Source organism: Oculina patagonica, chromosome 2 (assembly GCF_052425735.1).
Source record: "Oculina patagonica isolate OP01 chromosome 2, crgOcupat, whole genome shotgun sequence".
Lineage (NCBI taxonomy): Eukaryota > Metazoa > Cnidaria > Anthozoa > Scleractinia > Oculinidae > Oculina > Oculina patagonica.
In genome coordinates, this window is record NC_135759.1 from 30,154,048 (window position 1) to 30,165,112 (window position 11,065).

At 40.6% G+C, this 11,065-nt stretch overlaps 2 protein-coding genes across 3 annotated transcripts; one reads left to right on the plus strand and one right to left on the minus strand.

The window, feature by feature from the left end:
- The first annotated feature begins 1,387 nt into the window (after positions 1-1,387).
- On the plus strand, positions 1,388-5,964 carry LOC144644025 (sulfotransferase 1C4-like). 2 transcript variants are annotated; one of them, XM_078503428.1, is made up of 5 exons: positions 1,388-1,544; positions 3,128-3,322; positions 3,948-4,292; positions 4,380-4,474; positions 5,269-5,964. In XM_078503428.1, the coding sequence occupies exons 2-5, from the start codon at positions 3,145-3,147 to the stop codon at positions 5,548-5,550; spliced, it is 900 nt and encodes a 299-aa protein (XP_078359554.1). In that variant the 5' UTR covers positions 1,388-1,544; positions 3,128-3,144; the 3' UTR covers positions 5,551-5,964. The 2 variants fall into 2 exon arrangements, with proteins under 2 accessions (XP_078359554.1, XP_078359555.1); XM_078503429.1 differs by having other exon boundaries at positions 3,128-3,193.
- Positions 5,965-6,110: 146 nt separating this feature from the next.
- LOC144644026 (uncharacterized) lies at positions 6,111-9,494 on the minus strand. The gene is made up of 3 exons (XM_078503430.1): positions 9,164-9,494; positions 6,994-7,390; positions 6,111-6,878 (listed from the first exon to the last, which is right to left on the minus strand). Exons 1-3 carry the CDS (start codon positions 9,365-9,367, stop codon positions 6,679-6,681), a joined length of 801 nt encoding a protein of 266 aa, XP_078359556.1. The 5' UTR covers positions 9,368-9,494; the 3' UTR covers positions 6,111-6,678.
- Positions 9,495-11,065: the final 1,571 nt, after the last annotated feature.

The following is an 11,065-nucleotide window of genomic DNA, read 5'->3' on the forward strand; positions in this document are numbered from 1 at the left end:
TTAAGAACCTTGGCGGCACACCCCTATCCGAAATTTATGGGAGTACCCCCCCCCCCCCGGCTTATGTCTGTGTCGTGCAATCCTGATGCAAGACAGGATAATCTCACTTTCCCACTTTTCGTATATCCCAAATCTAAAGGGTATTAAAATTAGAATGCGTGCAGAATCAGGTATTCTACAGCTAGGGGTTGTGAGGTCATCCCAATTTATGATCTCACTTGTGAAAAAAACTCACTTACGCATACACAGTGTACGTTCAAACCAAGACGAAAACGAACGAAATGTTACATTCTATTCTGAACCAGGCTCCTGGGTTTTACGTGATCAAAAAGTCGACCTTTTCAAACCTTCGAACAAATATCTTTTACATAGTATCCTCTTTTGAAAGAACACCTTTCAGAACTGGAAAAAAATTAAAAGAACAATGATAATGCACTTAAAAGAACTTTGCAAGCACATGGTGACATGGAGATAAAAATAAATGACCATAAATGGAAATGACTTTCTGACCGATGAAACTGCTATCCTACATTGATGCCTGTGTAGCTGCAGTTTGAAAACTTATTTAACGCAAAATAAAAGGCTTTTCTTTATGATCCCTTTTTTATACTTTTATATTTAAGAAAGTTATGGGGGAGAACACTAATTGGAACGTGAGCGCTTATTCGTTGAAACACTCGGTAGGTGCCCAGGGGGGGGGGGGGGTACTCCAAAACGTTTTATACGGGGAGGCTCCGCCCGAAGTTCTAACCCCTTACCCTTTTATATACCATTTTTGACAGAAATTGTACCCCTTTTGTATACCTTTAACTGAAAAAAGGTACCCCTTTCATATGCCTAAGAGACATGGTGTGGACTTAAAATAGGACATTTTCTTGTCATTTTTATGTAGCGCTCAATAAATTAAAATAATACAGCCATAAATTGCGTCTGTTCGAAATATTTTAATTAAAGGCCCTTTTAAATAGCCAAATGACAGATTTCCATACCCTTTCATATACTTTAACTCGCGAAATCTCTACCCTTTTATATACCTGAAGCCTGAAAAAGGTACCCCTTTCGGGCGGAGCCTCCCAGAGTAGCCCCCCCCCCCGGGGGGGGGGGGTAGGTGAAATTTTACAGATTGCGTAAAGGTCTTCGGTCACTCAATTCGCGATATCTTAATTACTCATTAGAAATGGAGTACGTACGTTTGTCCTCAAGCCAAAAACCCAAGTTTTTTGTTTTTGTTTTGTGATGTGGATGTCGACTATCGCCCATGCAATAGTTGGAATGATCTTTGGACGCCGGTGATGGGTTATTATTGCTATCAACAAGGTCTAGCGTGACCTATGTAAGGGATATTGATACTTAATAGATCACTTATGCTTTCGCTTCTTTACTGAACTCGTGATTTCAAGGTTTCTCTTTGGAAACGTTGTCTGCACGACTCGCTTAGTCGACAAAACAGCTGTAACTTAAAAAACACGATTTATAAAAAGAGACTGAAAACAGAATAATCCAACGTTCATCGACAACAGGAAACGGACTTAAAGCTCATCAAGGTATGTTGCTCTCTTCCGCGGCTGTATCTATAGGTGACTCTATAGTACCCGTTTAGGTATTCGTTGATTTTCTTAATACTTGTTTCAATCTTTCGCTACTACAGTGAAACCCCAATGCAGCGGAATGTCAAGGGACGGGAAAATGTCTTTGTTATAACGATCGGTGTAAAGGGGTCTCGTTATACCGGGGTTCTGTTCCAATACAATACTGTCCTGTTAGTGTTTCGAAAATCAGGACCCTGTATTGTTTTCCCGAATGTTCGAGACTGCGTGACTTATAGTCTCATAAGTTTTGAACGGATATCGTAAGTGTCTTAAACCCATCCCCCCGGGAGATACGGTCTGAAAATTTGGGTGGAGTTTTGCGTATATGGCTTATCTAAGGGAGTACCCCCCTATTACTGTTTGACCGGACTGAGGAATATCGAAATTGAAAAGCAGAGAGGAATATCGTTCGTTTTATCGAGGACTTCGATAAAAGTGGTTCGTTATGTCCGGGTTCCACTGAATATAATCCTGAAACAAATTTACTCCCCCCGGGGGTACTCCCCCAAAATACCTATACGCGAATGTGCCCCTCAAGTCTCAACGGGGTCGTGAATTTGGGCTCCCGACCACGAAGAATCGGGTATGATATTTCGAACTCACGAAAATTTCAAAAATTCAGCAATCAAAAGGGGGGTATCATTTTCAAAGGAAATTCTTTGAAAGGTGCTTCTTTGGAGACCCGGGCGGCACATTAACCCACTCAAAACAAACCTGAGTCCTCCCCCCCCCCGGTTTACTCCACACGACACACATCACATGCCAGCTGTTGAAGTAAAATTCTTTGTTAGGTTTTAGTTCCTTAACTTTAACAACAATTCCACAGCTCAAAAGTACAACTCAAAATAATTTCCCAGAAGAACAAAACAGTTGAGGTAATTAAAATATACCTTGCGGAAAAATTAGTTTCCAAGACACACAATATAATGCAAGGATTATTTGATCAACCTCGAGCAAGGATAGTAAGTCCGAAACGTAAACCCTAAATACAATCACGACATCATCCCACAATATGATTTTTCTAATCGTTCATGAAATCATCATTATTCAATGCACAAATTACACGAATCAGCCTGGGGATTTGTTGTGCGACTATTTACAGTAATACAGAATTCCGTATTTTCATGGTTTAACATTTAACAATTATTCTACGGGCGTGCGTTGGAAATGAGATGGTAGATAGCCAACGAGGCGCGTAGCGCCGAGTTGGCTATAACGATCTCATATCCAACAAGCCCGAGTGGCTTAATTGTTTTATTAAAAACGCCCAAAGAATTGCAAAATTTAAGCTCCCCAGCTGTTTTCGTTCACGCGTTTTGGCTACCATATTTGTGGTGAATGGTATATGAGCTCATATACCATTGCCTGTTAACCAATCAAAACGCAGGAATTGCAATATACCATTGCCAGTTTTTAATAAAGTACAGTATACTCGATCATTATTTCGTTCAGCTTGTTTCTTGTCCGCTCGTTTAAGCAATAACCTATATATGGCCCCAATTACTCTCAATTCAATATTTTTTTTTTTGTTCACACAGAAAATTAATTCCTCCATATGGCAAGTGACATTCTCGTACAGGAAACAGAAGGCGAATACAGGCATGGTAAAGCTGTGTTTGTGAGAGGTGTCAGGATGCCTCATGTGATTGCTTACTTAACAGGATTCAAGGATTTCATCGAGAATTTTCAAACAAGACAAGATGATGTTTTTATTGTCGGTTTTCCGAGATCAGGTGAATCAGTTGTAGGAGTGAGTTTAGATTAAAAAAAAAACTTACTCCCAACAAATCCCTTTACCCATTTAATTCAAAGCACTGCGAGAGTATCTTGCCCGAGAAAACAAGACAATAACAAACTTTCCTCAGCCCCTGAGGAAGGTTTGTGTTGCAAACCAAAATATCGGGCATTGTTTATTTTTGGTTCCTTACGCCGTAAGGATCCGTTTGCCGTCTATATTTTGCTTTTTAACTAATTTACCGATCCAGGTCTACAAGAGATCCGGCACCACTCATCGGTTTGTCACCCTGGTCTCGCAGATTTTTATTACATTTCCCCTAACACAGTTGGGAGAATAAGTGCCAGTTTTGGCAAATTTTCGTTAAAGTTCTAAAAGAATTTCCGGATCATTTAATCCAATCAAAAACTAGCGCGAGCGCTCATGAGTACTCTGACAGCAATCGCGCGAACAAATATGTCATGTTGCTTAGCAACTTCGGGGAAGAACACCGCGGGCTCAGTCACTTCTCGGAGAAGTGATATCGCCATCAACTGGTACTTGTTCACCCGACTGAATATGGTAATCATTGTGGGTCCATTATGAATTCTGGCAATATGCTATCATTTGGTCCTTACTTGTAGGAACCACGTGGCTTCAGGAGATCACGTGGGAGATTTTCAATGATGGAGCAATCAGTACCAAGCCCATCGGTCACCGTGTTCAATTTTTTGATGAGGCCAAATTTCCCCATACCACCCAGCCCGACATCACCACCCAACCAAGTCCCCGCCTCATGAAGACTCATCAGCCATTCCATGCCATTCCCAAAGGATCAAGTGACGCTTCAACATGCAAATATATCTACGTTGCAAGAAATCCACACGACGTCGTGGTATCGTATTATAATTTTGATATCAAGATGGCGCCTCTGACGGACTATTCAGGGCCATTTGAGTACTTTGCTGACATGTTCATAAAGGGAACAAGTATGACATGAACGCTTTCATTTCTCCATAATGTAATTTTTTGTTAATATATATGGTTTACTGATTAAGTGCAATGCTTTATTCCAGCATATTGGGGCTCCTGGACGGAACATGTTCTAGGCTGGTGGGAACACAAAGATGACGCTAATGTTTTGTTTCTTAAGTATGAAGACTTGAAAAAGGTTTGTGGTTTTATTTAAAAACTAAACACTCTGGTTTCCAAGTGTGAATATTTTGTATATCTTCCTACAATAGTTCAAACATCTGTCCCACGTAAAATGTCTGTTTTGTTATAGTGACCGCACTCGAAAGTTACGAGCTACAACAAAAGGCAAAGGTTTTGGAAAGATAAGCTATTCTTCTCTCCTCCCCTCCCCTTATTTAATGCTGTGGTATACCAATACTAGTAAAAGACCCTACCCACATCATATTGTTCACCGTACGGTTCAACATTGATTTAGGGGAGTGAGGCAGGGGGGAGGGTGTAAAACAACTCATGTGCCGGTTCAGTTAAGATACATTCAAAACATATCCTAATCAGACTTATCATAGCGTTTTTTAAAACCTTCCCTACTAGCTTTTTCTGTAGTTGGAGGCTATAGTATATCAGAAACATTATAGTCACTTTTCCTGTTGTATTATACTGCATATGGTGAGCGACAACGCACTTATTCGCGCGCTAAACGCCAAACCGGCCACAGTGATGACAGGAAGTTGTTTTTGCAGGCTACCTGGGGGCAAGCCAATATTTTTTCTATTAAAACATTTGGCTAGTTTCGACTCGCCTAGCAATGATAAGTCGGTACACATAGAGTATGCACACAGCGGGGAGGTCCAATTCTTGGTTTTCATAAAAACGCTCGGTAAGAGAAGGGCCATAAACAGGCCATAAGGTGTTTATGATATTTATTTGGCGTCTTTTTTATTGCACTTAACTGCTAAACAGAATCATGGATTTTGAATTTGTTTTTCTCAGGACTTGCCTTCTCAAATACGTCTTATCACAAAGTTCGTGGGCAAGTCATTAACAGACGAGACGATAGACCTTATTGCTAAGCAGTGCACCTTTGAAGAGATGAAAAAGAATTCATCAGCATACTGGATGATGACTCGAGATGGAGAATTACCCAACTTTCTTAGAAATGGTCAGGTTGGGGACTGGAAAAAGTACTTCACTCCTGAGTTGACCGCAAGGTTTGAAAGCGAGGTTCTGAGCAAACTGGAGGGCACTGGACTCCACTTTGGATTTGGTCAGTGATTAACCTCCTATAGGAGACTAGCCTCCCGCGCAGTCGTTTTTAAGGGCGATCGCGTTTCACTAACACGATCGCCCCTAAAAACGATGCGCGGGAGGCTAATTAATAGGAGACGTACCTCCTACAATGAACCTGGATGAAGCTGATTATGTCCAAAACATGATGAATATCGAGTTTCACCTAACAATCTCAATATACCAAGAATATAACTGATTAGAATAAAGAAAATCGTCTGACTGGATGATATTGTCTTGATCATTACTATGCTTTTGATCAGATCACGCATTTTGTTTCTTTTCTGTTTGTTTAGTGATGTTCATGTTGTTGTTGTTGTCGTTGTTTTGTTTCACACTTAAAAGAACTATGTCACGGCAATTTCGCGGATTTTTGATTAAAATAAGTGGTAGGCAACTTTACCTATGAAAAACATTATCTTTGAACATTTAACTGAAGATACACCTTTTATTTGGGGATAGAAATCAAACTTTGGCTATAAAATCATTTTTTTAAGGCGCGCGGAAACAACTTGAAAACGTTGGCAAACGTTTCCAAATTGATAAATTGCTATCCATGTCCATTCGAGCCATCCGCAGCCAAACGCTCTTTCAAACAGTTTAAGTGCTCTAAAATAGCAATTGCTAATAAAAAATGGACGATTATTTTTAAGTTTCAGGACACAAATATAAATGTTGGCTTTTCAAAACATGGTTAGATAAACCGGGTTTATCAAAATGAAAATCAGCAACAAAAAAACTGAAATACTGAATTTTTCACAGGGTTGTAAAGTATGCTCTTACTTGTGATTCACTGTGCCAAAAAAGTTGACAAACGTCAGCTAGCAACGGCTATGAAGAAAATAAGTAAACTAAAAAATGCGAGCTAAACAGTGAACTTTGTCAAGCTATTCACTACGCCGTTAGCAACCATTCAATAGCTACTGCGCACACTCGGTTGCCCGGCACCGCTATGCCACATTTTTGAGTCGTGCAACAAAGGAAGTTTCTTCCTCACCCCCCTGAGTAGATTTGGTTCAAAAACAAAAAAATATATACGGTATTTAACTTAACAGCTTTTACAATTGTTTTAGCTTGGATGTGAATGGGGTGTAAATTAGGCGAATTGTGATAATATTAAAACGGCAAAATTCCATAGACCAGCAGGCGGCCTCTAAAGCTTCCTTCTGGGTGTGGCCGGTCGCCATAGTAGTCGCAGTCTGTGTTCGAAATCAACTTCCATCGCTTCTGTTTCTCCAGGCTTTCAAATTTGTCCTTGAAGCCGTACTCTTCTGTTTCATACCCATCGGAGCGACAGTTGAAGCAAATAATTCCACCTGACGAAAAAAAGATGAACTTACACTGAAATGCGAATTTAACCAAAAATCAGCAAATGTCTGACTACCGTTATTTACCTCTTGATGGGTGTCTAACTGTAAAACATGGACTGACCTGGTCTTATCCATCGTAGAATCTCATCAAATGCAGGAGCCTCTACCTGCCCTTGGGTTATCACTCCAGATGATAAAACGCCGTCAAATTCAGCGTTTTCTATATCAGCAACTCTCTCGCTTGTCACATATGAGCAAATGAACTTCTTGTAGATTCCTTTCTCTTTTGCTTTCTCTATCATGTCTTCGGACAAGTCTAGCCCCACCAGATTGTCAAATCCATACTTCTCGTTCAGGATTTTTCCCACCAATCCAGTACCACAGCCCAAATCCAGTAATTTCAGGTTTTTCTTGTCAGTGTCGCCATGAATTTCATTCACAGCTGTATTGAATGCATCTGCACACTCGATGTGGCCAACATAACCTCGGGAGGGATATTGCTGTGTACCATTTACCCACTTAAAAGAAAAAAAAATCACACAATTGGTCAGGTCAAATCCTTCTCATCCCCTTAGCCGTTCAATTCTAGAAAACGGCGGGGCCTTCGGCTTCACACACACTTTGATCAGCACGTAACGGAACACTGAAACACTGGAAATGATAACCGTTATCTTTGAATAACTTTTCTTATCTTTTCTTCTTTTTCTTGTTTCGTTGTTGTTGAAGATGAAGTGTTCAACATGACACGAGCATGGGACAAAGAACAAAATCTGAGTCCCCAACGGGAATCGAACCCATGGCCTTCCAGATACCGGTTGGGCGCTCTAACCAACTGAGCTACGAGAGACTCGTTGTGAACTGGGCCACACACGCGTCCTGCATATTGCTAGGATCAGCAATGTCGAAATCATCAAGTTTGTAGTAAATAATAAAGATGGTAAATTGTAAGCTAGGTTGTCATGTTGAACACTTCATCTTCATTATTTATTACCGAGCTTCAGACGACTTTGTGGCGGGCTTTCACAACAGCCCAGAAGTCCCGATCCCTGGCAAGGACCAAAAGGATCCCGGCCACTGGGGACGAGATTGAATCAAATGAATAACGAATGCTTAAGAATAAAGCAGAAGGCAATCACGAAAGCTTAAGAGTTCGGGTAAAAATATTTAATTTAAAAAAGGTGTTCATTCGGCTGTTGCATGCAATGACTAGACATGTCCAGGTTTTATGCAAATTTGATCAGGTCACGAAAATATTCTTACAGTGGATTCTCTGTTGTTAAACATCGTTATTCGTAAAAAAGAAATAGCTTTATAGTGCTACGAAGAACTGAGAGGCTATTCTTGACTTTTAAAGCCATTTTTGAAGAACGAAATGTCCCAGGAATGTATATATTATAATTGCTGGTTTGCAGCTGACGTCACAGCGGCCATGTTGGATGACAGGAACAAAGCGTTCTCCTCCGCTGGGAACTAAAGTTTATTATGCAAATTCCGCAAAAACGTGTTTTATTGTTTTGTCATCCAACATGGCCGCCTTGTCACGTGGTTGCAGACCAAGAATTGCGCGCACCATCTCTAATTTGCATAAAAGCAGACATTGAATTTCCCGGGAGCCCATGACAAGTCTCGCAATGCACGTTCAAATTGTAGCGCTGTGACAGCCATGTTTTGAAACAGCTAATCAAAAAATGAGTTTTCTTTCTTGACTAGATCTCGCCTTCGGCTTCGCCCACCCGCGAGATCCGGGAACGAGATTAAATCGTACACATAAAGACACTAAAAAGAAATGAATGGGACTAGCCAAAAAAATGTTAGAAAACTTGTATTATTCAGCTGCTGAGAAAAATCTTAACCCCCAACCCCTAACCTGAGACTAACGGGTATAGATGACTCCATGTTTTGTTTTATTGCTAATATACCCGGTACCCTGAACCTTGCGTGATTATGCAGATATTCGACGCACGTTACGGTTTTTAAATTAGCATATTGGCATCGTCTTCGAAATGGGAAATAACAACCTCTAAGAGTTTTCGTCTGACACTTCGACGGGTGCTTCGAACTAGTTTTGATTTTATGTTATTTTCAAAAGTTTTGTTTGATTGTTTACCAAGCATTCGCGACCTGGGATAATCTGCGCCCGCGGCAAAGTTCGACGTCAGTGAACCTAAAACTTCTGTGCACAAATCTTTTGCCTTGTTTTTGTACCCAGCGACTACACAACGGACAATAATTGTACCTGCATAGTGGGCTAGAACAGGCTCATTGTTATGAAGTAATTATGACTTACGTACTTCTTCGTAGGTGTTAGCCCAGTTTTTGTATCCTTCTTTCAGTACTTCTGCTGAGTTATTCAGCCAGTCGATATGAAGTATTTCTTTCGGATAAGGTACAGGCCCTCTGTTTGGCGCGCCATCTCTGTCGAAATTACTTAACGACCTATTACGAGTCATCATGGTCGTGATAGGTCGTAATAAGCAACGTGATAGCATGATCATACTGATACTCCTAAATTGAGACTGTGGGTGATGAACAGTGGTTAATTGCCAATAACTTCTCTATGCTAATTAGTCGAGAGCAGTTGGGCGGTCACTATTATTTTCAATAAACTAAACCCATTGCCAAAGTGACGAACACAAAGAGTGTTTGCGAAAGAGGCTGCCTCCACAGAGAAGCTTCCATGACGTTTGGGTGACTTTCAACTCCTTCTTGCCGAGGTTTTCTTACACAAAAGCTTTAGCAGACCTAAGGAATGATAACAATCTCAAAAAATAAAACTTAAGGTAAAAGCTGTTAAAATTGATACTTAACGTTTTCGATCTGTTCGATCATCATCAGAGTGAAAAAATCTGCATACGCTCAATGTTTTTATAGGTCAGATAACACCAGTTATGTAATACCTGTTCCCATGGGGAACAGGGTGAGGTCCAGTGATTGCACTTTTTTGTTTAGTTCTGGACGGAAGCGTGCTATGTAGAACGCTTCTTTTATTCTTCTTTTTAACCATGAGTGGGCAGTGGTTAAAACCTTCCACGTGAACTTGTGATTAGGGTGTTTTCTGATGTGCTTGGCTGGCTCTGACTGCTTATTGACATCTGAATGTTCGTTAACACGAACCTCGAGGTTGCGTGCTGTTTCGCCAATGTATGTTAGTCGACAATTACACTTGCCTTTGAAGATAATGTGTGACGGGTGTGTGATTTTGTCTTTTAACTTGAAGATTGATTCAATCTTGCGTGTTTGCCACAAGTTCCTCCATTTGGTGTACATGTTAAGTTTCTTTAAGAATTTTCTACTTTCTACAGTGGAACCTCGATTTAACGAACCTCTATATAACGAAGCCCTCGGTATAACGAACGATATTCTTCAGCCCGGCCAAAGTTACAGTGAAATGTATGGAACAGGACCTCGATATAACGAACCTCGATATAACGAAATCCTCGTTATAACGAACACAATCCAGAAGCCCAAACGTAAAATGTACCTCGATATAACGAATTTCAGTAAACACGCGACAAAAAGTATACAAAAGATGAACGGAGATCAGACCAACAAAGATGAAAATACTTAAATCCTAACAGGAAAAAACTCTTAAGACATATTTCTATACCTATGTGGATATTAAACATGAAAGCACAAATGTTATTTTTGACAGTCGTTCAGATCATTAAATGCTGGGTAGTGCAACGTCACAGCGTGAAAAACAATTATTAATTATACCTCGATATAACGAACATTTTGGTTGTTTTTCCACAAATTCGTTATATCGAGGTTTTCGATATAACGAACCCTCGATATAACGAACAAATTTCCCCAGTCCCTTGGCACTTCGTTAAATCGAGGTTCCACTGTACTTCATTTGTTCTGCAGAAAGGGAAACGAATCCCAAGTTTAGGTCTTTCATCGAACCAGTGGACAGGAGTTATTGTTTCGTCGCTTTTTGGGTTTTCAAAATCACAGATGACTCGCCTTCGGCTTTGCGCACCCGCGAGATCTGGCAACGAGATTAGAATGATAAAGCACCATAGAGGGCGAATTTTGCTCAGAAATTCTGGAAGTTTGAAACCATGAAACCACCAAAGACGTTTGACAGATCTCCGAGAAGATGTTGGAAAATGAACACTGTCCCAAAGATTGACAAACCCGGGGATACGGCTCCCACTCTCTCCTCCGCAGAGGCTCTTTCACCGGAAAGC